Source organism: Crinia signifera, chromosome 1 (genome assembly GCF_055691185.1).
Source record: "Crinia signifera chromosome 1, ASM5569118v1, whole genome shotgun sequence".
NCBI lineage: Eukaryota > Metazoa > Chordata > Amphibia > Anura > Myobatrachidae > Crinia > Crinia signifera.
Window position 1 is genome coordinate 233,498,962 of NC_139217.1, and position 25,639 is coordinate 233,524,600.

Below are 25,639 nucleotides of genomic sequence, written 5' to 3' on the forward strand. Positions count from 1 at the left end.
AATTTAATTTAGAAATGACCCAAGTCAATGTTAAATCAGTATATAAATATATGCTTGCGCACAATCTTTCAGTGATATCCCAAATAGATAAACCATGGGTTTCATTGGAAGAAAGTCTTAATATATTCCCACACAGCATGGCAGTTGTATAGTTTAAGCCAAAAAGACCTGCACAATCCCCACAATGGAGTGGAGTGAAAAACACTTTGCAAGACGTACAATCTTATTATTTGACATTTCACATAAGATACAGCATATTTGGTACATCCCGATGTAAGGTTCCAGTCACCAAACACTTGAACAATACCTCACTACAAATCAAGTCTCAAAGCTACTAGACCCCTCCTTCATAGCCAGTGAAAGATCTATATACACATAATCATGAATTTGGAGGCACAGACTATTTTGAGTTGTCTGTCAAAATAGAAAGTCTCCAGCTTAGATTTAGGGGGGATTCAATGTGTAGGTCATGGCGGTCGAGCTTGCTTGACCGCCGTGACCCTGTCCCGTTCTCGGTCAGATCGACCAAAAACATGCAGGCGGAATTCAATGTCCCGCCGCAAGTGGGACGAGAAGGGGGCGTGGCCGCGAGTTGCGGCCAGGAAGAGGCGAGCTGCAGCCGGCAGCTCGTCACTTCCCGGCCGTTCTAGGCAGAATGAGCCTGACAGCTTGTGAAGTCGGGCTTGTTCTGCCGAGAAACCCTGCTCAATGCTGTTGGGAAAGACAGCATTGAATAGGGCCTGGTGGCGGTCGCCGGCTATTGAATACCCCCAATAGAGTTGCAAATGGCAGTTTAAAAAATAAATAAAAATCATGTGGAATGTTTGCAATTTTTTTCTGGAGCTGCATACAAATATCAGTCAGCTCTATTTTTACACTACTTTTTAGAGTGAAAAGATCCATACATTAGACATGTATCTGCTCATTCTCCCGATGGCTAGGTCAGAAAAATCCAACAATAGAAATCCTTCATAAATATTGGAATTGGAGAGTTGGGGATTTTTAACATGCTGTATTTTGCTTTTACAATCATGGGAGCCTTAAAATTAGTGAAACTGATTGGGGAATCAGCTCCTCGCTCTATGGGCTGCATTAGACCAGTCTGCGTCTCCATAACAACTTTACCTCAGATTGCGCATTTTTTTTATTTTATACAGAATAGGTTTTCACATGTGCAAATTGCACCCAATTTGCCTCAACTGCAGCTTATGCTAGTAAATGTTACTTATAATTATGTTAACAATACGCTGTTTAAGCAATGCTCTGTGCCCTGTCCAATAAAAAAAAATATGTGACCTAACACTCACCAGCAGATTGCGCTGGTGTGGAAACATGCAGGTGCTGATCACCACCAACTGAATAGATGCCATATGCATGGCATTCATTCACAATGAAGGAAAGGATTGGGGGCAGTGGACAGGCTATCGAATCGGACCCATCAGTGGCACATCACGGGTGCTTTTTAGCATCTGAGATGTGTCTCTCTGACCCGAAGGTGTGCGCCAGCGGTGAAGCACCACTGACACACACCTATGTGCAGCAGTGGGGTCCTGTCGGTGGGGTCGTGGGGCAGGTAGCGGCGTCTGGGAGCTAGTAGCTGTATTAACCAGGCGGGGTGGGAAGCAATGCTGTATTTGAAAAATATATTTTGAAAAGACTGTCTGGCTGCTGATTGGCTGAATTCTCTTAGCCAATCAGCATCCAGCCATTCTTTTCAAAATATTTCTTCAAATTGAGCAGTACTTCCCACCCTGCCTGGCTAATACCGCTACTAGCTCCCAGACGCCGCTGCCCGGATCCCGCTGCTGAAGTTCCCTGAGGGATATTACATGCAATAAATCGCATGCAATTTACTACATGTTAAAATAACTCATCAAGTGCCAAATCATAAGTGAGCCTCCCCGGGAGCTGCCAGGGGGATCTCAAGGGAAAACTGGTCTGACTTGTCTTTAGGACAAGTCAAACTAGTGTATGGGGGCCTTAAGAGCTGCAATGTAATACGGACAATGAAAAAATCAGTTAATTGAAACTATACAGTAGTGTACTGGAGGAAGAGCATTGAAGTAACAATAAAAACAAATGGATGGTACATAAAAGGATACTGTCTGGGACTTTAATCACATGTCCAATCCCTTTCCATAGTGGTGCAAGGTCACCTTTGTACCTCAGACATATTTCATCTCCTTGCATTAAGCGCATATCTGAAAAAAAATTAAAAAGCTATAAAAAAAAAAAAAGTATACAAAAACTACAATTTCATTATTCTCTCAAAGTTACATTTAACCTTTCCATAAAACAAAAAACTCACTGTGGCCCATCATTTGCATTAAATATCAGGTAAGCTTGTTCAAGCTGGGGCATAAACACCACATCACTGTACAATTTCTTTAAATAGGAATATATTAAACAATTATAAGTAAAATCAATTAGGTCCTGCGAGACGCTTTCATGGCAAATTTGCACAGCAAATTTAATTTCTAATTCAATATCGAATTGCATTTTCCCAGCAAATTCACTTTTTATGTGAACCCCATTAGCAGATGAAAAAATAAAGAACATTTTTAAGTTCAGGTAAAAATGTTAGGAAATAGTGCAGAACACAAATTGATCACGTTACATATTGTGTACTGTTCCAAAAGACATACATATGAATGATTGGCAGTCAGAACACAGACAATGCACGGTCTTACAGTAAAATAATGCAGTGCAAAAGGTAGGTACACTAGCTCAGTGGTAGCCAACCCTAGCCCTCGAGAGCTACCAACAGTTCACATTTTCCAGGCAACCTAGCTGCTGCACAGCTGCACTCATTAATCACTGACATTTTAAAAGATCCACAGATGGAGCTAATTAGCTCACTTGTGATTCTGGGGTAGATTTATTAAGCTCGGAGAAGTGATAAACTGTCTGGTTTTTATCACCGACCAATCAGCTCCTACCTGTGAAGCTACAGGCTTGGTTTGAAAAATGACAGGTTAGAGCTGATTGGCCGGTGATAAAAACCAGACAGTAGACAGTTTATCACTTCACTAAGCTTAATAAATCTGCCCCTCTGTGAGGAGACCTGCAAAACATGCACTGTTGGTAGCTCTCGAGGACTAGGGTTGGCTACCCCAGGTCTAGCTACTGTATGATAAATACAAGCTCTACTAAAGTAAAGGGAGAAAAAATAAATCACAAAAGCCTATAGACAAAAAGTGGACTTGTACAAAAAGACAATTAAATATAAATGTATGCATTTAAAGGACAGTGACATAACTAAACAGTTTGACATGGTGTACGTTAGCAAGAGTCCCCTGGTTTCATTTCAGATTTGTACATGAAAACATTATACCATAATCATATTTTGGTTTGACCTAGCATCTCTCTCCCTCCCCTCCCCCCTACATATTATAATAACTACATGATAAGCCATTTATGTACATTTTCCAGAGAGTAATAAAATGTAGATGCTGGAAGTTGTGAATGTATTGCCATACAATCATTTTATTGTACATTGTTTTGGCACAGTTACACAAACTAGCAAAGTAAAAAAAAAAAAAAAAAAATTACCAGAATCAGTTTTTGGCAGAGTGAAGTAAGCAATCCTCTTCTTGTTGAGGCCAAGGTCCCAGCGCACTGTAATGTTATCTTGTGTCTAGGGACATTTAAGAAGTTTGATTATTTTCTCACCTATGGTCATGCAAAAGAGACCTACTTTTAAAAATAGATGTTTTTTACATTTCAAACAGGTCTACTAAACTTCAAATAATTATTCTCTGTAAACACTAATCATTAAAACCCAATTAAATTCAATAGAAGGAAACCAATTACTCACTTGAGATTCCTTCAGCTTTTTATCATAATCCGCCTCAAGCTTAACAAGTGGTCCAAATATATTTTGGTACTGATAGGCATCCTCATACCGAAGCAGAACATGCTGGGGTTCTTCATCAACACCTGGCTTTTCCAGATCTTCTAAAGTTGCAGAAGGGTTTTCCTAAGAGAAAATATATTTATTTTTAACACATTAGACCCAATGCCTTTAGACCGTAATGCTCCCCAATTATGGACATGTATAAAAAATGTCAATGAAGCAAGAACTAGCTTAAATCAGTTTACATGATCCCTAAAGGAGCCTACACATGTGGCGATGTTGCAGAACGATCTGAGAGATGCTAGATCGCGGAAATGTCAGGGCCAGTGTTCTCTGGTGAAAACACTGGTGATCGGACTAGATTTATCATGCATGATCTACATGGCCGTGCAATAACTACAGGCTGCCCCACACATCGCTATCGCCACTACACATGGAGTGATGTAAGGTAATTTTCTAAGCGACCTAGTCAAATTAAGTCAGATCGCTTAGAAAAGGACACAATCACTATGTGGGTTACTCCCTTTAGCTAGCGAACATTTAATTTAGGACAAAAAAAGATCTATGATTTGTCTAAAGGGGCCTACACACAGGGCAATATCTAAGCAATCAAACTATATTGCTTAGAAAATGCCCCTACATTGCTCCATTGTAGGGTCAATAGCTATGCATGGCACCACGCTTCACTGTTTTTACCAGAGAACACTGGCCCTGACAGATCGCTCAGCACACAGTGCTATTTGCTGAGCGATCTTCATTGCTTAGATCCCTCAGCAGTGTTGCACCCTGTGTAGGTCCTTTAAGTACAGTACCTTAATACTGCAGACTTTTGGGGCATACACACAGGGACATTTGAGCAAGAGATGTGGTTTGAGCAATTTAGTATAGGAGATGTGTCAAGCAAAAAAAAAACAAAAAAAACTTATTTAAATAATGGGTTGGTATTACAAGAGGGTGGACTTCAATAACTCAGATCACTTCTTAAAACATGGGTGATTTGTAGTCCCTTGCTAAGCGATCTGACTAGATATATACTGCATGCTTGAATGATCTACACCAACAATTGCGACTTGCACCGCAGCGTCATGGCAAAGGGGAATACACACTGAGCAATTTGTACTTAATGTCTAAGTGATTTAGCAAAATGGCTTATAAATTAAGCAGAAATCTCCCTGTGTGTATGGCCCATTAGAGAGACCTAGTTGAAACCTAATGCCCTTTTAGATTTCAGGGCATTTTCATGCTGGCCGTAAACACATTCTCTATAATGTTCAGCAGGATAAAGAATCAGGTTCCTAGTTGAAAATGTCTGGATAAAAGTATTTCTAAAGTTTTTTAATTTTTACAAATCATAAAAAGAATAAAAAGCTACTCACACCCTACCTGTACATTCATTGGTGAAAGAAAAAAAAAAGGAGTCCTACACTACAGACACTATAAACACTGGAATGGCTATCCAAAGAACAAGTGTGATGCTACCTTCCACAGCTCCTCCAGCTTGTTTATTTGCTGTGCCGTAATTTGGCGAGCTCTCAGCTGCTCTTGTTCAGATGGGATCTTCACTAGCCAAGAAAGGAAGCAGCGGTCCTGAATAAGAGGTTGCCACTGGGAGCTGTCCCAGTTGATATCCTTCAAGCTGCTCTGACTTGCACATGGTTGTCTAAGGAAAGGAAAAAAGTTAACAGGCCATGCAACAATATGTAGGAAACAGAGTGGGGTAATCTACCGCACAGGATTAAAGTATTTACAATTGCTGGTACAAGTTATGCCCCCCTATTGTTGAAATATCAGAAAACCATATTGCTTAGGGGTGTGCTACCACTGACACAAATATAACAGAATATATGAAGAAAGAGAAAGTGTGTCTTGGTGTGGTGCACCAAAAATAATTAATTGATGCCAATAAAATTTAACCTTTAATTGATTGTTTTAAAACTGTGAAATATAAAATAAACACAAACAACAAACAGAGTGATAAGTAGTGCGTGTTTAAAAACAGCACGTGTGGGGACTACTTGTGTGTCTGAAATAGGTCTCATATTACAATTGTACAATGTAGCATCTTGGCAAATCAGTAACAGCTTCAAATGTGGGAAAGCTTCCTCTTGTTACATTTGTTGCAACTGTTTGTTGCCATATAGGTGTACTGTTCGCACTCTAATCAGAAACTGTGTATATTGTCAAAACTGATATGTCGACGATGTTGCTGTGGGACTGGAGCAGGGCTGGGCAACACTGGCCCTCCAGATGTTGATGAACTACACATCCCAGCATGCCTTGCATCAGTTTCAGCATGGCCACATAGCAAAACTAATGCAAAGCATCATGGGATGTGTAGTTCATTAACATCTGGAGGGCCGGTGTTGCCCAGCCCTGGACTGGAAGTATTGAGGATGCCTTATATAGTAGTGCTTAAATGCAATGGCCGTATTGTGTGAAGCCCTTGGCTTCTACAGTGTTTGCTTGTAGCAATATAATCTGGCAGAGACTGATGGTTGTTCCAATATTATCAGTAATATAGGGCAAATTGCAAGCACATACAGCGATATATACTTGTGGGTAAATGCAATGCGCATGTACTAGGAAGCATGAACAGTGGCTTCTATATTGAAGTAACTGATGATAACCCTGATGTTGTTTGCAAACTGTCAGCACATCAGAAATACTAGGTACACTGCGCAGTGTACCTAGTATTTCTGATGTGCTGACAGTTTGCAAACATCAGGGCATCTTTCAAAACCTGTGCAGTTTCTCTACCCTCCCCCCCAGCACTGTGGTGCTTCTAGTACAATGTGGTCTGTATTCCAGCTCTGCAGTGGCGTAACTTCAATTTGAGCTCCCTTCTGCCAATACAATTTGAGCGCCACCCCCCCCCCCCCTCCTCCTGTCCGCAGTCCCGGCACTCCTCCTGATAGAATGTCACATGCAAAATGGCCACCTCCTCACAGCAGACAGTTATTTAGTATGCAATAGGAGGTCTCCAGCCTTCGATAAGCATCCTTAATAACAGTCTGCTTTGAGGGGGGCAGCCAATTTGCAACTGACTTTCTATCACTACTCCGAAGGAGCGCCGGGACTGCAGCAGACAGGAGAATCTGCTGGGCCACGCAGGCCGGCACAGCAGTACCAGATGTGGCAGCCGTAACAATAACTTCTGCAGCCCAAACATGCCTAGCTCCTCCAAACCACGGCGAGGTCTGCGGAACTTTAGTTATGCCAGTGCAGCTCTGATGCAGACCAGACCTGAGCTTGAATAATGCAGGGTGGGGGGAGTTGGACTTCATATAAAAATCGGTCTCAAGCTAGTCATCAAAATATGTTGGCCATTATTTAACCCCTTCCCGACATTTGACGTACATTTACGTCATGGCCGGGAAGCACTTCCCGACACATGGCGTAAATGTACGTCATGGCTTTAAACTGTCACCGCGTCTATAGACGCGGTGACAGTTTCAACATGTCTGCTGTCCCTGACAGCAGACATGTCCGTGCATGCCCCGGGGGGGCTGCGATGCCGCCCCCCCGTCGGCGATCGCTGTGATTGGCTGTTCAGTGTGAACAGCCATTCACAGCGTTTTCCTGTGTCACCGGCGAATAACGTTCGCCGGTGACACGGGATCAGAGGTGATTGGTGCTGTAAAGTACAGCACCAATCACCGCGGGGTGTAAGGGTGACACTGGTGTCACCCCACCTCACCCCGCCCGCCCCCAAAGGCCGTGATTGGTCCGTCGGACCGACGGACCAATCACAGCCAAGGAGGGGGATTTAAACTAACGGTGACTGCACTGCAGACGCCATTCCGGTCTGGAAAGCGTGCAGTGCGGTCACCGTACCCCCCTGCCGCCATACTGACCAGAACCTTGCTGCCTGCAATACTTACTTGATCGCTGCTGATTGATTACTGGATCCTGTTCAATAATTGTGCCTGTGAAATTGTGCTGCTGCACTGTATTAGCTAGATAGATAGAGAGATAGAGAGATAGATAGAGAGATAGATAGAGAGATAGATAGAGAGATAGATAGAGAGAGATAGAGAGAGATAGAGAGAGATAGAGAGAGATAGAGAGAGATAGAGAGAGAGATAGTGTCAGAGAGTGCTATATTTTGTGCTGCTGCAGTGTGATATAGTTATAGATAGAGAGAGAGAGATAGAGAGAGAGAGATAGAGAGAGAGGCCTACTGACAGAGTGCTATATTTTGTGCTGCTGCAGTGTGATAGTTATAGAGAGATAGAGAGAGAGAGATAGAGAGAGATAGTGACAGATTGTGCTATATATTTTTTATATAACTGACTGCTGCCCCCTCCTTTTGTGCTGATCAGTATAAATTAACTGATCAGTAACTTTTTGGGGGCGCAGGGTTTTTTTTATATATAGATATACCTGTGAGTGCTGCTGCTGCAGTGTCATAGAGTGTTAGATAGTGTTAGATAGTGAGAGATAGAGAGATAGAGAGAGATAGTGATAGAGAGTGCTAAATTTTGTGTCTGCTGTCCCCGCCTTTTGTGCTGATCACTATATCTGAGGTGATCAGCAACTTTTTTGGGGGTACAGAGGTTTTTTTTTTTTTATATATATACCTGTCAGTTGCACCAAAGGTTGTGCACCTGCTGCACCTCACTGGTAATCAGTGTCGCATCACTGATCACCTTTTTTTTTTGTGTGTGTGCTGTGGGGTATTTTTTTAATTTTTTTTTTTACACACACTGTGATTTTGTGGGTGTCCTGTGGCCGCTGTGCGCTGATCAGTGACGTACATCACTGATCATCTTTTTCGGCACAGGGTTGATCTATTTTTTTTTTTTTTTTGATCAAATTCCTGTTGCCTTTGAGCGCTGTTCAGTGACAGACGTTACTGACCAACATCTGTGCTCAATTTTTGGCGCAGGACCTTTTTTTTTTTTAACCCCTTCCTTTTTTTTTTTTTTAACCCCTTCATTTTTTTTTTTTTTTAACCCCTTCATTTTTTTTTTTTTTATTGGTATAAAGCATTTTTTTTTTTTTTCTGCACCACATACACACTACACACTACATACCCCCCGGATTGAAATAAAGTTTGTGCCCCCCCCTACACTATACACGTGTTGAAACATTTCACTACCGGTAACACAAAAATAAAAATGGCATCCCAAATGTCCTCCCAAATGTCCTCCCAAATGTCCTCCCAATCATCCAGGAGAATGTATTCAGTGGAGGAGGCATATGCCATGCTTGCTTCGGACTCTGACACAGGCAGTGATGCAAGCGGGGAATTTGAAGGATTTGCCTTAAGCTCCTCTTCCTCCTCTGCTGATGAGGGACCCCCTCAAAGACGCCCCCGTAGATCAGCTGAGATTCCCCCCCCAATAATTGATCTAGTATGGACCCCACCACCAGACAATTTTGAGCCCCAGGTTCCTGAGTTTTTGGGCATGCCAGGAATCCAATTTGATTCCACAGGTCTCAGAGAAATTGACTTTTTCAAATTATTTTTCTCTGATGATTTTATAAATTTAATGGTGGACCAAACTAATTTATATGCCCAGCAGTTTATTGCTCAAAACCCCACGTCATCATTTGCTAGGTGGACCCCTGTAGATGCAGTAGAGATGATGACGTTTTGGGGTCTGGTGTTTCATATGGGCATAGTAAAAAAGCCAGAAATTAGGCAATATTGGAGTACAGATGTTCTGTACAGTACTCCATTTTACCGTATGGCCATGCCCCGGACTCGATTTGAGACAATTCTTAAATTCATACATTACACCGATAATGCACAGTGCCCACCCAGAGATGATCCCACCTTTGACCGGCTATTCAAAGTCAGGCCGGTCATTGATCATTTCAGTGCCAAATTTGAAGAGGTGTACATCCCTGAAAAATTTATTTGTATCGACGAGTCCCTTATACATTTTAAAGGAAGGGTTAAATTCCGCCAGTACCTTCCCAATAAGAGGGCAAGGTATGGCATAAAAATGTATAAGCTGTGTGAAAGCACCTCAGGGTACACTCACAGGTTTAGGGTATATGAAGGGAAGGATTCAAGAATTGAACCGCCAGAATGCCCCCCCTCCCTCGTAGGTGTTAGTGGGAAAATTGTCTGGGATTTAGTGCACCCCTTCCTGGATAAAGGTTATCACCTCTATGTGGATAACTATTACACTAGCATCCCCCTGTTTAAGGCCCTTGGTTCAAGAGGTACAGCAGCTTGCGGTACTGTGCGCAAGAACCAAAGAGGCCTCCCAAAAACGCACATTGCCCAAGTAATGAGAAGGGGTGAAAGCAGGGGAATATGCAACGAAAATATGTTGTTGGTCAAATATAAGGACAAGAGGGATGTCCTTATACTGACAACAATTCACGGAGACAGTACCACCTCCGTCCCTGTACGAGGTGCTAGTACCCACACCTCCAAACCTAATTGTATCCTGGATTACAATAGGTACATGGGCGGAGTGGATCTTTCAGATCAGGTACTGAAGCCGTACAGTGCCCTGCGGAAAACAAAAATCTGGTACAAGAAGGTGGCCGTGTATATCATCCAGATGGCACTGTATAACGCTTACGTGCTATTCCGTTCTACCGGCCAGAGGGGGACATTTATGCACTTTCAAGAGGAAGTCATAAAGGGCCTAATATTTGGGAACCAGCAGGCAGAGGGCCCCAGTACTTCTAGTACTGGCCCCCGTATTGTACCAGGGCAGCATTTTCCTGATGAAATCCCCTCCACTGGAAAAAAGGGCAGGACACAAAAAAGGTGCAAAGTTTGCTATAAAAAGGGAATAAGAAAGCAAACTATTTTCCAGTGTGACACTTGCCCCGACAAACCCGGCCTATGTATAAAGGAGTGTTTTAAATTATACCACACATCTATGGAATATTAGGTTCATAATTTCACCGTGCTTCGGGGGTCTTGCTAATGCCACATAGCACCCACCATTCATTCCACCAGAATCTGAGCCGCAAAATCCAAAAATCACTCCTTCCCTTCTGAGTCCTGCCATGCACCCAACTGGTATTTTTTGGTCACATGTGAGGCATTGCCGTACTTGGGAGAAATTGGGGCACAGATTTTGGGGTGCTTTTTCTCCTTCATTCCTTGTGAAATTGAAAAATTTTGAGCCAGAACTGCATTTTTGTGTAAAAAAATGTAATTTTTCATGTTCACTGCCCACTTGTATCAAAATTGGTGAAACCCCTGGGGGTTTGAAATGTACACTATACCCCTAGATGAATTCCCTGAGGGGTGTAGTTTGCAAAATGGGGTCACTTGTGGGGGGGTTCCACTGTATTGGTGCTTTGGGGGTCTTGCTAATGCGACATAGCACCCACCATTATTCCACCAGAATTTGTGCTGCAAAATCCAAATATCACTCCTTCCCTTCTGAGTCCTGCCACTTTTTGGTCACACATGAGGCATTGCCGTACTCGGGAGAAATTGGGGCACAGATTTTGGGGTGCTTTGTCTCCTTCATTCCTTCTGAAAATGAAAAATTTTGAGCCAGAACTGCATTTTTGTGTAAAAAAATGTAATTTTTCATTTTCACTGCCCACTTGTATCAAAATTGGTGAAACCCCTGGGGGTTTGAAATGTACACTCTACCCCTAGATGAATTCCCTGAGGGGTGTACTTCGCAAAATGGGGTGACTTGTGGGGGGGTTCCACTGTATTGGTGCAACATAGCACCCACCATTCATTCCACCAGAATCTGAGCTGCAAAATCCAAAAAATCACTCCTTCCGTTCTGAGTCCTGCCATGCACCCAACTGGTATTTTTTGGTCACATGTCAGGCATTGCCGTACTCGGGAGAAATTGGGGCACAGATTTTGGGGTGCTTTTTCTCCTTCATACCTTCTGAAAATTAAAAATTTTGAGCCAGAACTGCATTTTTGTGTAAAAAAATGTAATTTTTCATGTTCACTGCCCACTTGTATCAAAATTGGTGAAACCCCTGGGGGTTTGAAATGTACACTATACCCCTAGATGAATTCCCTGAGGGGTGTACTTCGCAAAATGGGGTGACTTGTGGGGGGGTTCCACTGTATTGGTGCAACATAGCACCCACCATTCATTCCACCAGAATCTGAGCTGCAAAATCCAAAAAATCACTCCTTCCGTTCTGAGTCCTGCCATGCACCCAACTGGTATTTTTTGGTCACATGTCAGGCATTGCCGTACTCGGGAGAAATTGGGGCACAGATTTTGGGGTGCTTTTTCTCCTTCATACCTTCTGAAAATTAAAAATTTTGAGCCAGAACTGCATTTTTGTGTAAAAAAATGTAATTTTTCATGTTCACTGCCCACTTGTATCAAAATTGGTGAAACCCCTGGGGGTTTGAAATGTACACTATACCCCTAGATGAATTCCCTGAGGGGTGTAGTTTGCAAAATGGGGTGACTTGTGGGGGGGTTCCACTGTATTGGTGCTTGGGGGGTCTTGCTAATGCGACATAGCACCCACCAAAATTCCACCAGAATCTGAGCTGCAAAATCCAAAAATCACTCCTTCCCTTCTGAGTCCTGCCATGCACCCAACTGGTATTTTTTGGTCACATGTCAGGCATTGCCGTACTCGGGAGAAATTGGGGCACAGATTTTGGGGTGCTTTTTCTCCTTCATACCTTCTGAAAATGAAAAATTTTGAGCCAGAACTGCATTTTTGTGTAAAAAAATGTAATTTTTCATGTTCACTGCCCACTTGTATCAAAATTGGTGAAACCCCTGGGGGTTTGAAATGTACACTATACCCCTAGATGAATTCCCTGAGGGGTGTAGTTTGCAAAATGGGGTGACTTGAGGGGGGGTTCCACTGTATTGGTGCTTGGGGGGTCTTGCTAATGCCACATAGCACCCACCAAAATTCCACCAGAATCTGAGCTGCAAAATCCAAAAATCACTCCTTCCCTTCTGAGTCCTGCCATGCACCCAACTGGTATTTTTTGGTCACATGTCAGGCATTGCCGTACTCGGGAGAAATTGGGGCACAGATTTTGGGGTGCTTTTTCTCCTTCATACCTTCTGAAAATGAAAAATTTTGAGCCAGAACTGCATTTTTGTGTAAAAAAATGTAATTTTTCATGTTCACTGCCCACTTGTATCAAAATTGGTGAAACCCCTGGGGGTTTGAAATGTACACTATACCCCTAGATGAATTCCCTGAGGGGTGTAGTTTGCAAAATGGGGTGACTTGTGGGGGGGTTCCACTGTATTGGTGCTTGGGGGGTCTTGCTAATGCCACATAGCACCCACCAAAATTCCACCAGAATCTGAGCTGCAAAATCCAAAAATCACTCCTTCCCTTCTGAGTCCTGCCATGCACCCAACTGGTATTTTTTGGTCACATGTCAGGCATTGCCGTACTCGGGAGAAATTGGGGCACAGATTTTGGGGTGCTTTTTCTCCTTCATACCTTCTGAAAATGAAAAATTTTGAGCCAGAACTGCATTTTTGTGTAAAAAAATGTAATTTTTCATTTTCACTGCCCACTTGTATCAAAATTGGTGAAACCCCTGGGGGTTTGAAATGTACACTATACCCCTAGATGAATTCCCTGAGGGGTGTAGTTTGCAAAATGGGGTGACTTGAGGGGGGGTTCCACTGTATTGGTGCTTGGGGGGTCTTGCTAATGCGACATAGCACCCACCAAAATTCCACCAGAATCTGAGCTGCAAAATCCACAAAATCACTCCTTCCGTTCTGAGTCCTGCCATGCACCCAACTGGTATTTTATGGTCACATGTCAGGCATTGCCGTACTCGGGAGAAATTGGGGCACAGATTTTGGGGTGCTTTTTCTCCTTCATACCTTCTGAAAATTAAAAATTTTGAGGCAGAACTGCATTTTTGTGTAAAAAAATGTAATTTTTCATGTTCACTGCCCACTTGTATCAAAATTGGTGAAACCCCTGGGGGTTTGAAATGTACACTATACCCCTAGATGAATTCCCTGAGGGGTGTACTTTGCAAAATGGGGTGACTTGTGGGGGGGTTCCACTGTATTGATGCAACATAGCACCCACCATTCATTCCACCAAAATCTGAGCCGCAAAATCCAAAAATCACTCCTTCCCTTCTGAGTCCTGCCATGCACCCAACTGGTATTTTTTGGTCACATGTGAGGCATTGCCGTACTCGGGAGAAATTGGGGCACAGATTTTGGGGTGCTTTTTCTCCTTCATACCTTCTGAAAATTAAAAATTTTGAGCCTGAACTGCATTTTTGTGTAAAAAAATGTAATTTTTCATTTTCACTGCCCACTTGTATCAAAATTGGTGAAACCCCTGGGGGTTTGAAATGTACACTATACCCCTAGATGAATTCCCTGAGGGGTGTAGTTTGCAAAATGGGGTGACTTGTGGGGGGGTTCCACTGTATTGGTGCTTGGGGGGTCTTGCTAATGCGACATAGCACCCACCAAAATTCCACCAGAATCTGAGCTGCAAAATCCAAAAATCACTCCTTCCCTTCGGAGTCCTGCCATGCACCCAACTGGTATTTTTTGGTCACATGTGAGGCATTGCCGTACTCGGGAGAAATTGGGGCACATATTTTGGGGTGCTTTTTCTCCTTCATTCCTTGTGAAAATGAAAAATTTTGAGCCTGAACTGCATTTTTGTGTAAAAAAATGTAATTTTTCATTTTCACTGCCCACTTGTATCAAAATTGGTGAAACCCCTGGGGGTTTGAAATGTACACTATACCCCTAGATGAATTCCCTGAGGGGTGTAGTTTGCAAAATGGGGTGACTTGTGGGGGGGTTCCACTGTATTGGTGCTTGGGGGGTCTTGCTAATGCGACATAGCACCCACCAAAATTCCACCAGAATCTGAGCTGCAAAATCCAAAAATCACTCCTTCCCTTCGGAGTCCTGCCATGCACCCAACTGGTATTTTTTGGTCACATGTGAGGCATTGCCGTACTCGGGAGAAATTGGGGCACATATTTTGGGGTGCTTTTTCTCCTTCATTCCTTGTGAAAATGAAAAATTTTGAGCCAGAACTGCATTTTTGTGTAAAAAATTTAATTTTTCATTTTCAATGCCCAGTTGTACCACAATTGGTGAAACCCCTGGGGGTTTGAAATGTACACTATACCCCTAGATGAATTCCCTGAGGGGTGTAGTTTGCAAAATGGGGTCACTTGTGGGGGGGTTCCTAAATTTTAGCATCTTATGGTGCCTAGAAACCTACATGGTGCCTAAAAAATAATCTCAGAAAAAGGAGTCTCCAAAATCAAGTAGGTGCTCCTTCTATTATGAAGCCTGTGGTTTGGTCAACGTGCACACTAGGGCCACATATAGGATATTTATGAAAACAAAAGAATTGGGGGAATCAATTTTTAGTCACATTTCTCTAGTAAAATGTACTGTGTTCCTTAGAAAAATGTATTAAAATTGCAAATCTGCAAAAAAAAAGAAATTTTGAAATTTCACCTACACTTTGTTTTAATTCCTGTGAAACACCTAAAGGGTTAACAAACTTCCAAAATGCTGTTTTGAATACTGTGAGGGGTGCAGTTTTTGAAATGGCATCATTTATGGGGGTGTCTCACATACAAGTCCCTCAAAGTCACATCAGAACTGAACTGGTCCCTAAAAAAATCAGTGTTTGAAATTTTCTTGAAAATTTGAGAATTTGCTATTCATATTGTAAGCCTCCTAGTGTCCAAAAAAATGAAAAGGAAGTTGAAATAATGATGGAAATATAAAGTAGACATATGGTCTATGTTAGTTATTAACTATTTTGAGTGGTATGATTATTTGTCTCACAAGCAGAAAATTTAACATTTTGCAAATCGCTAAATTTTCCATTTTTTCACGACATTTTGGTATTTTTCACAAAAAAACACAGACTGTATCGACCCAAATTTACCACTAATTTGAAGTACAATGTGTCACGAAAAAACAATCTCAAAATCACTGGGATAAGTAAAAGCAAAAAAAAGTTATCCCCACTTAAGTGAGACATGTCAGATTTGAAAAAAATGGCTCTGTCAGGAACGCCAAAACTAGCTCTGTCAGGAAGGGGTTAATGATTGAAAAAAAAAAAAGAAAAGAATACAGCATCATTGATAGGGGGCGATTCAATTCAGCGCTATATGAATAGTGCAGGGAAGAGGGTCCCAGAACTATTCAATAGTCCCCATAGCATCCTGCACTTTGTCGGGAGATAAAAGTTACCATGCTTTAAGCCGAGTGTTAAGTCGGAAAATGCTAATTATTGTGACTTTGTGTCAGCCATGATGTGGGTTGTGCACGCTCTAAGGCAAAAAAAAGCATTTCTGCACTGATTTAGTCATATTTCTACTTGCAGTTCTCTAGTCAGAATTATCAGCACAGTCAGTTGAATAGCTCTGGGACCTCCATCCCATCGCTATTCATACAATGCTGAATTGAATAACCCTCTTAGACAGTTAGAAATAGAAAGCGCCAGAGATAGTCACAAAATGACTCACCTGCACAGTAGCACAACAACAGAATCTGCCTTTGCAGGAATGAATCCTAGAAGAAACACATTTCGGCACCCACAATTGTAGCATTCCAACACGGTCTCTCCAAGTGGTCCATCCTTATGCAAAGTAACTTCTTTACACTTGGCTCTCACCAAATGATTCACAATGTGGCTAAAAAAAAAAAGAAAGAAAAAAAAAAAAGAAACTTGGGAACCACATAGATAAAGTGACGGGCACATTACATTTTGTCATATGTAAATAGTACGGATTCTGACAGCTAGAGGTTTAGACTTGTGCATTAGGATGTTAAAACGGCAAATACTGGAAATTCATTACTTCATAGTTGTAATAACAGGCAGTAAGCCACAATTACAGAAATAGTATTTTAATGCAAGCCAATGTTTTTTGTAATAGGCAAATTGGACCTTAACATTTTTAAATATTTAAAAACCTAACTAATGAGTTAATGGCTGAAACTCAACCTCCTCTAACTAGCTCCACAGTTATCTGAATAGCAAAGCCAAAAAGGAGAACATAGGGTTGAAAAGAACATGTAAAACAACAGACAACAGGGAGGGAATACAGTATTCTTAGGAATTGATTTTATGGTGAGTACAGAAAAATCGGGTTTTCATGTCATCTGGGAGATACTGCTGACTCTGGGACTTTTAAAAGCGAGTCTCAAAAGCAGGAGTGAGATCACGCTCAGGCAGTGCTGCACGCAAATCCTTAGCCACAAATGTATGGAACCAATACAATTTGATAAATATGTGCACTGAGGACAAGGTGGACACATTGCACAGGAGTTTTTGTTACTTGGATAGAGTTTGAGGCTCCACCCAGAGAAACAAAGTCCTGGCGTTCAAACAATAGTAATGAGTTGAATTTACAAGGATTTAATGGTAGTTGGGTAGTTTCTAATCAGATCGGTCTTGAAAAAGTTTCCAGCATACAAGTGGTTACGAAACGCGTTGACGTCAACAAAACAGTGTGAGGTCTCCTGTTGGCCCAACCTAGCTGGACCACGCTACACGCTATTTGCCACGGCTTGCATCGGAAGTGCTGTCGGCTCACCAAGCCCTCCAGCACGGACACCGCGCACTGCCCGCCTACACCGTTTCCTGCATTGGAAGTGCTGTCGGCTCACCAAGCCCTTCAGCACGGACACCGTGCATTGCCCGCTCAACATCAAGGGTAACTCCAGAACCGGCGCAGCTCTAACAAACCACCGGCTTCCTTCCATCACAGCCGTCCCTAGCTGCTTAATTACCGGTGCAGCTCTAACAAACCACCGGCTTCCTTCCATCACAGCCGTCCTAGCTGCTTAATTACCGGCGCATAACCCAACTGGATATCACATCTACTAGGTGAGCCAACTACCACCTTTATTGCTTCCTAACTTCACTTTATAAGGAAAATTATGTACAACTAATGCGTACAGCACCAACAGACTGCCTCTGAAATTTATTTGCGTGTTATATTCACATGCTAAAAGGACTGGCTCTTTTCATTATAAGTGGTCCACTATATATAGGGGGGCAGCCAATTTGCAACTGACTTTCTATCACTACTCCGAAGGAGCGCCGGGACTGCAGCAGACAGGAGAATCTGCTGGGCCACGCAGGCCGGCACAGCAGTACCAGATGTGGTATTATCTATTAACCGTGCAAAGTACGAACTCTATCAAAAGGCATTGAACGGTCAGTACCAATAGCACCATTTCCCCACTTAATTTACTGGAGACCTCATACTCAGAATACCACTCTAAATAAATACACAATGATAAAAAATATAGATATTTATTTTTATTTAATATTTTTTATCATCATCATTTACTATTTTTGATTATTTTTCATATTACTGTACTGTATTGATTATTATTGAGCTTATCAAGGAGCATTCACAGCCCAAATCAAATACGTATAAAACCCCCCAAAAAAACACATGTACAACACCAAAGGACATGACTTATGTAAATGGAAGTCTTTGTTCTATATTCAGTGTTCTACACAGTGCTGTTTTTTGGGGGCATTCTGCCTGGCAATGTGCACCCTGCCATTCCCCTGGCCAGGCAGAATGGTGCACTCTGCAACAGTCTCCTTGTGGCAGCAGCGTCAGCCCCATATGCTGTGTCCTGCACGATGTGTGAGTTGTATCCAGCGCGCCTTCTGAGAGTTGAAGTCAGCGCACCATGTGAGGAGGTGATCCCCGCGCTCTGGCAGTGAGAGAGGACTGTGCCTTTAGTGTGTGCAGCTATCCCTGCCGGAGGGAGCTGTGAATCACCGCCAGAGGCTTTTCCAGCGCTCTGCCTGGCTCCCCCTCTCACCTACCTGGGGGCTCTCCACTTCCATCTCACCTGCCTGTTACAGTTGTATATGTAATGGGCATCATGGCATGTGGTAAAATATGTAATAGGTATTACAGCATGGCACAACGTGAAATGGCCATTACGGCATGTAATGGGTGTGTCACGTGTAGTAGGCATTACAGTGTACATTTTTGACACGTGCCTACGACGAGCACAGTCTGTATTTTTATAGTGTTTTTGGTGGTGTGGACTGAGAGACTTTTGTTTAACTACAATGAGTGACAATAGGTGGTGCTAAATATGTCCCTCTGACAGTGCAGCTCCCCACTTTTTTTTATTCTGATGCCCCACACCCAGCTAATTCTTGATGCCTCGGGCTGGAAAAAATTTCTGGGGAGAACACTGATATTATCTACCAGGGCTAGTTACGAGAGCTAGGTGAAGAAGCTTTTCTTCTTGTTTGAATAGCTTCTGATAGATGGCCTGTATGACTTTGGTACCCATAGCCAAAAGCTCCAGGACTAAGCCAAATCTGTCCATAAGGTAGTGCCTGTTGATGAAAATAGATTTAAAGTTAAATAAAAAAAATTGCACTTACAATCTGTAGGATCTATGTCAGTAGCGGCCGTGGTAGTTCGGATAAATGTACTGGCTGCATAGACTGGCATTTACATGAACACCAGTCCCAGCCAAGCCAAGGACCATTTGGGAAGATGAACAGATTTTAGAAAGGTTATTAATCTGTACAGATAATCCTGCATTTGATCAATTAATATAATCTCAGCAGATATGAACTGAGATTGAGGGGTCTGCTGCAAATCAAAAGGAACCTACCTCAGCCTGGCCACAAACATCCCGTATTTCCTCGGCTAAGTATGCAATAGACAGAGCACTCCCCTTTTCCCAAAATGGTAACACCGCCTCTGTCAGGAGTGTTTCCAGGAGAGAGAGATGACCTGCTGGCACATGCATGTGGCTTGCAGGATGTATGGAACAGCACTCTGCAGCCTGTAGTGTTACTACTGTAGATGCCCAGAGCATTCAGACCTCCATGACAAGTTTAGTTCAGCAGTAGCTTGAATTAGTCATTATAAAAAAGGTACAATCAGAAGCTAAAAGCTAGTACTCTGCAATATATTCGAAAACAAAACAAAAAAAAAACCCTTGCACAATTACCTGCCAGAAGTGTTTCCACGTCCATTGCAGAACCATTTTTTACTTGTATTGCAGTAGACAACGCAAGCTGGATCATGAATCCCGCAATAGCTATATGGGGGAAAAAAAACACAATTAAGTATCAACACTAAACAATATTTCTGTACAGCTCAGAAAAAGAATACAAATGTAATGGCTAGTGATTTCAAAACAGGTTTTCTGCTACGGATATAGCTGAAAATACATGACCACTCGAATGTTTGGACAAAGTGAATATACAGACATGCCCTCATACATCTAGTCCCAATACACCACACAGCGATAGATTCCTGATGAGAGTAAGCTGCCAGGGCCCATGCAACTCAGTAAGTGACAGGAGTCTTATTGAAGCTGAGTGTGTGTGTGTGTTAGACGCACCAATCGACCATGCAGATTCATTTGATATGCAACATCTCAATATCTGTGTTTGACTGTCTATATGGAGCAAAAAATAACTATGCATGGAAGAAAGCTGCTGCAAATACACTGTAGCACTTAGTATAGATTCAGAGACTCGGGAGCACTCATAAGTGTAATATCAATATAATAATATAAAAGTGCATAAAAAAAAAAGGCACCAAATGTGATCGATCGGGTAAAGCTAGATCGCTCAGCACAAAACCCCCATCTCCCTGTGTGGGCCCCATTAGGGTCACTTATGTTTTGAGGGGGAAGATTCTTTTCTGTTCATCCACATTTTATAACTGAAGTCCACCAGCACTAGTTTACCTATTAGTCCTGGACCACCAATCCAGGGCACCTCTGCAAGTTCCCTGAGTGGTTTGGGGACAACTGAAACTACATCACTGCTAAAAGGCATAGTTTATGAACAAGAGATGTACAATAATAAGCAATTATTGTACATCTCCTGTTCATAAACTATTATTGTCATGATTAACAATATATTTTATTGTGCATAAGATTCATTTCAAATATGGGATTTGTATTCTATAATGTGAAGTCATTGTGTACATAAACTGCACCTTCATTATTGGACGGGGGTTAACTAAATTGTTTTATTGTTGCCATGCTCCACTCTAAAGTGACAAGAGCTATTTAATAGTCAGCCGCACCTTTGACAGTGTTACCGGGTACCTATTACTTATCGGAGATTTCTGCTCACACAGTGTCCTGAGGTGTGGGCAGAAATGTGCCCAAAGTCCGTCTTTTGGTTATCTTAACCTTGTGCTCAGCTTTTGGGTGCCTTAGCTAGGTCCCCCACTGATGCAGGACCATGATTCAGGAGGAGGCTGCAGCTGGTGCTCTCTATATCTATCTTCAGATCTGGAAACCCCATCTAAAAACAATAAAATTCTGCGCAAGAGTGACCACTGTGTGATTTGTATAGTGCATGTAAAGGAACCCACCTGCAGGCATGAACAGGGAGGTCCTTTGTATAGTATGTATCTTCTTCATCCTCTTCAAAGTTCAGCTCTCCCAGCAACTGGCTTGTTTTTCCCACATCATCAATTGTGCCATTCTGTAGCATGCCATCTGGCCCATTAACCTACAAGATAAATGGATGCTTGGAGTAAATGGCTATTTAGAATATATTTTGGTGCAGTTATCACGTGGCCACACCATGCTGGGCTTTCCCCGACATGGTCGCATCTGATGCTAGGGTCAGTGAAACCTGTCAACAGCTGATCGAATCTGCTTATTTAATAAAATATAATAATACAGGGCACCATACAACGCAGACAAATACCAATAACTTGATTTAGGTATCTATAATTATTTTTTATTATTTTATAATTAAAAAAAAAAAAGTTGCAACTCCAATTAAGGTTCCATTAAAATACAGGAGGTATTAATCATATTAACCCTTTGAGTGCCAACATCTCTATGAGAGATGCTCAAAATATCCACTAAAAATGCCAGCGTCGCTCACATTTGTTATATAAATTCACATAAAAATGTTGTGTAAAAAAATATTATATATCCTAAATAAGGTAAACATTACAGGTAATTATGATGAATAAAATTTTGGGCCAATTTTCACACCTATTTTGCCAAATTCCCTTGGCACTCCAAGGGTTAAGATAGCAACAACATTATGGAAGAGATTAAGTGGACACTACAAGTAAATCAATTGTTATAGAAAGATAACTGTTGAATAATTACGGGTGTGGATCGTATTGTTGACACCACTTAGGTCGACAGTTTGGAATGTCGACAGGTCGGAAGGTCGACATGGTTTTTTTTACCCGCATGTCAACTGTGTTGACATGGACACAGTTGGAAGTCAACTGCAGCCCCTCGCATCGCTCGGCACACTATTTTATTCTCCCACCAAGCCCTAGTGGATGGTAGGGCATGATATACCGCCTGCTGACACGTGTCGGCTCAAAAAAAAAACATGTCGACCTTGTCCCATGTTGACTCAACACTGTCGACCTAAGTTCTGTGGACAATGCGACGATGTCCCATAATTACCAAGGTAAAAGTATAGCGCAACTAATGACCGTGATGAGAAAAGTCCCATTGTAGTGCTCATATGGGTACATTTTTGCATATTTGCTACCCCAAGGGTGTGCGAGCTGAAATGCCAGTAGCCAGATGCATGAAAACAGAGCTATATTTTTAATAGCTATGTTGGACGGTCTCTAGTGCCTGTTGGCTTAAAAAAAAAAAATATGACCCCAAATAATTTTTTATATTTTGCGATATCTGAAATTTGTACACCGAAACTATTGTGGAATTCCAAGATGATATAAAGAACTAAAGGGGCCTACATTACTCAAAACACTCAGCACACAATGCTGCACAGCAATGTGCCACTGAGCGATCTGTCAGGGTCAGCGTGCTCCGAAAGAACACTGGCCCTGATCCCGGCAATTAACTAGATTTATCCAGGGTGCTGGATATTAAATCGCAGGGGTGATAGTGACACACATCGTTCCCCCCCTACATGTAGGGCATGTAGGGGCATTTTCTAAGTGAGATCGCTTAGAAAATGCCTGGGGATCGTTACGTGTGCAAGCCCCATAAAGACCAGATATATCAAGCTTCTAAAAGTGATAAAGTTGAGAGTGATTAAAAAATAAAATAAACAGCCAACCTAATACCTTAATTAAGTAGAGTTTAAAAAATAAATAAAAAAATCATCATCACCTTCCTCCAGATCCCATACAATATACATCCAGGGTTACATAAACACTAGGAATTTTTGCCCAGAAGTGTCAGCATTATTTGTTTTATATACACAGTCAATAGTGCTTTCTATCCATGGGTTTTACATGGTTAAAATGGAGAGTGATTGACAGTCAATCAGCTCCTGTCATGTTATAGGCTGGGGTAGAAAAGACAGGTCGGAGCGGATTGGCTGGTTCCTTATTGCTCTCCATTATCACTTTTTGAAGCTTGATACATCTGGCCCACAGTAAGCTACACTGGTAAATAATCCACAAATGGCATTTCATATGTATTTTTACTCACAAGAATGAAATGCGGAAACAATGCTAGTTGTTATATGGCATAGAAAATGAGGACTTATTGGGGGGTATGCAATCGTCCACCGCTATTTTCGACGAGGGAAATAGTGGCAGGGCACTATTCAATGCTATCTTTATCGACAGCATTGAAGAGGGATCACGGCAGAACGAGACCCACTTTAGAAGCTGTTGGGCAAGTTATGCCAATAACAGCTGTGGATTGTCGCAAACCCGGTCGCAGATCAACAATCCACGGACATTTTCACGGCCACGCCCCCTTTACGCAGATCGGCAGACAGGACATTGAATCCCTCCTGCCGATTTGCTGTTGGGCAAACAACCAACGGGCCAGGATCACAGCTGTCAGGAGGGATCCTGGATTGCATAACCCCTATTATGTACTAACATACAGATTAACAGTTTGTTAATATACTTAAGTATAGAGTTTTCCAGAAGTACATACAGTTGTGCTCATATGTTTACATACCCTAGCAGAATTTGGGATTTTCTGGCTATTTGTCCAAGAATATGAGTGATAACTCACAAACTTTTCTTTCATTCATGGTTAGTGGTTGGGTGAAGCCATTTATTGTCAAACAATTGTGTTTATTCTTTTAAAATCATAATGTCAACAGAAACTACCCAAATGACCCTGATCAAAAGTTTACATGCCCTGGAGATTTTGGCTTGATAACATGCACACAAGTTGACACAAACGGGTTTGTATGGCTACTAAATGTAACCACCCACACCTGTGATCTGTTTGCTTGTAATGTGTGTGTGTGTATAAAAGGTCAGTGAGTTTCTGGTCTCCTGAAAGACCCTTGCATCTTTCATCCAGTGCTGCACGGACGTGTCTGGATTCAGAGTCATGGGGAAAGCAAAAGAATTGTCAAAGGATCTGCAGGAAAAGGTAATTGAACTGCATAAAAACAGTAAAGGCATATAAAAAGATATCCAACAATTGAGAAGGCCAATCAGCAGTGTTCGAATTCTAATTAAGAAGTGGAAATTGAGGGATTCTGTGGAAACCAAATCACGGTCAGGTAGACCAACAAAAATTTCAGCCACAACTGCCAGGAAAATTGTTCGGGATGCAAAGAAAAATCCACAAGTAACTTCAGCTGAAATACAGGACTCTATTAAAAAAAAAAAAAAAAAAAAAAGGGGTGTGGTTGTTTCAACATGCACAATAAATCAAGCATTTAAAGCAAAATGGGCTGCATCGTCCAGTCAACAGGAGAAAGCCATTACTACGCAAATGCCACAAAGCATCCAGCTTACAATACTCCAAACAGCACAGAGACAAGACTCAAGACTTCTGGAACAAACAAAGTCATTTGGAGTGATGAGACCAAAATTTTACTTTTTGGCCACAACCATAAATGTTACATTTGAGGAGGAGTCAACAAGGCCTATGACGAAAGGTACACCATTCCTAGTGTGAAACACAGAGGTGGATTGCTGATGTTTTGGGGATGTGTGAGCTACAAAAGAATTGGAAACTTGGTCAAAATTGATGGCACGCAAGATGAATGCAGCATGTTATCAGAAAATAGTGGAGGAAAATTTGCACTCATCAGCCCGAAAGCTGCGCAAGCCCAACATGACAATGATCCAAAACACAAGGCCAAGTCGACCTGTCATTGGCTACAGCAGAATAAACTGAAGGTTCTGGAGTGGCTATCTCAGTCTCCTGATCTCAATACCATTGAGCCATTCTGGGGAGATCTCAAACATACAGTTCATGCAAGACAGCCCACGAATTTACAGGAACTGGAGGCTTTTTGCCAAGAAGAATAGGCAGTTTTACCATATGAGAAAATAAAGAGCCTCATCCACAACTACCACAAGAGACACGGTATTAAGAACTGAGGTATGTAAACTTTTCATCAGGGTCATTTGGGTAGTTTATGTTGTCATTATGATTTAAAAAGAGTAAACAGTTGTTTGACAATAAATGGCTTCACCCAACCACTAACCATGAGGGAAGGAAAAGTTTGTGGGTTATCACTCATATGCTCTGTCAAATGGCCAGAAAATCACAAATTCTGATAGGGTATGTAAACATATGAGCACAACTGTACCTATAATATCCTAGTATACTGGTCACAAAACTGGTTTGTCGACTGCTAAAGCTTTCTACTGTACATGTGCTCTGTGGCGAGCTATAGAATTACAAACAGAAAAAAACAACCCTCCCTTCCTCAAGTACAGGTGGAGTATACAAAATGCTCAGAACAAGAAGCATATTGGATAATGGATTATTCAGCATTTGGCAATATTGTTATATTTCAATGAGGTATCTTGTGGATGGGACCAATGTGTGAACACACAAAATAATGCATCAAATAATAGGAATTTGGTACTCACCGATAATTCCCTTTCTCCGAATCCGAAGGGGACACTGAAGTACT

General features: G+C 41.9%; 1 protein-coding gene across 1 annotated transcript in view; it reads right to left on the reverse strand.

Moving 5' to 3' along the window:
• UPF1 (UPF1 RNA helicase and ATPase) overlaps nucleotides 1-25,639 on the reverse strand; it is a 66,001-nt gene that overhangs the window by 24,847 nt on the left and 15,515 nt on the right. The window contains exons 2-8 of the mRNA XM_083179439.1: nucleotides 21,156-21,295; nucleotides 19,771-19,860; nucleotides 16,290-16,457; nucleotides 5,336-5,516; nucleotides 3,818-3,979; nucleotides 3,553-3,637; nucleotides 2,103-2,201 (exon numbers count right to left, since the gene is read on the reverse strand). Of these exons, the coding sequence (XP_083035565.1) occupies nucleotides 2,103-2,201; nucleotides 3,553-3,637; nucleotides 3,818-3,979; nucleotides 5,336-5,516; nucleotides 16,290-16,457; nucleotides 19,771-19,860; nucleotides 21,156-21,295 (925 nt within the window). The remainder of the gene's footprint in view (nucleotides 1-2,102; nucleotides 2,202-3,552; nucleotides 3,638-3,817; nucleotides 3,980-5,335; nucleotides 5,517-16,289; nucleotides 16,458-19,770; nucleotides 19,861-21,155; nucleotides 21,296-25,639) is intronic.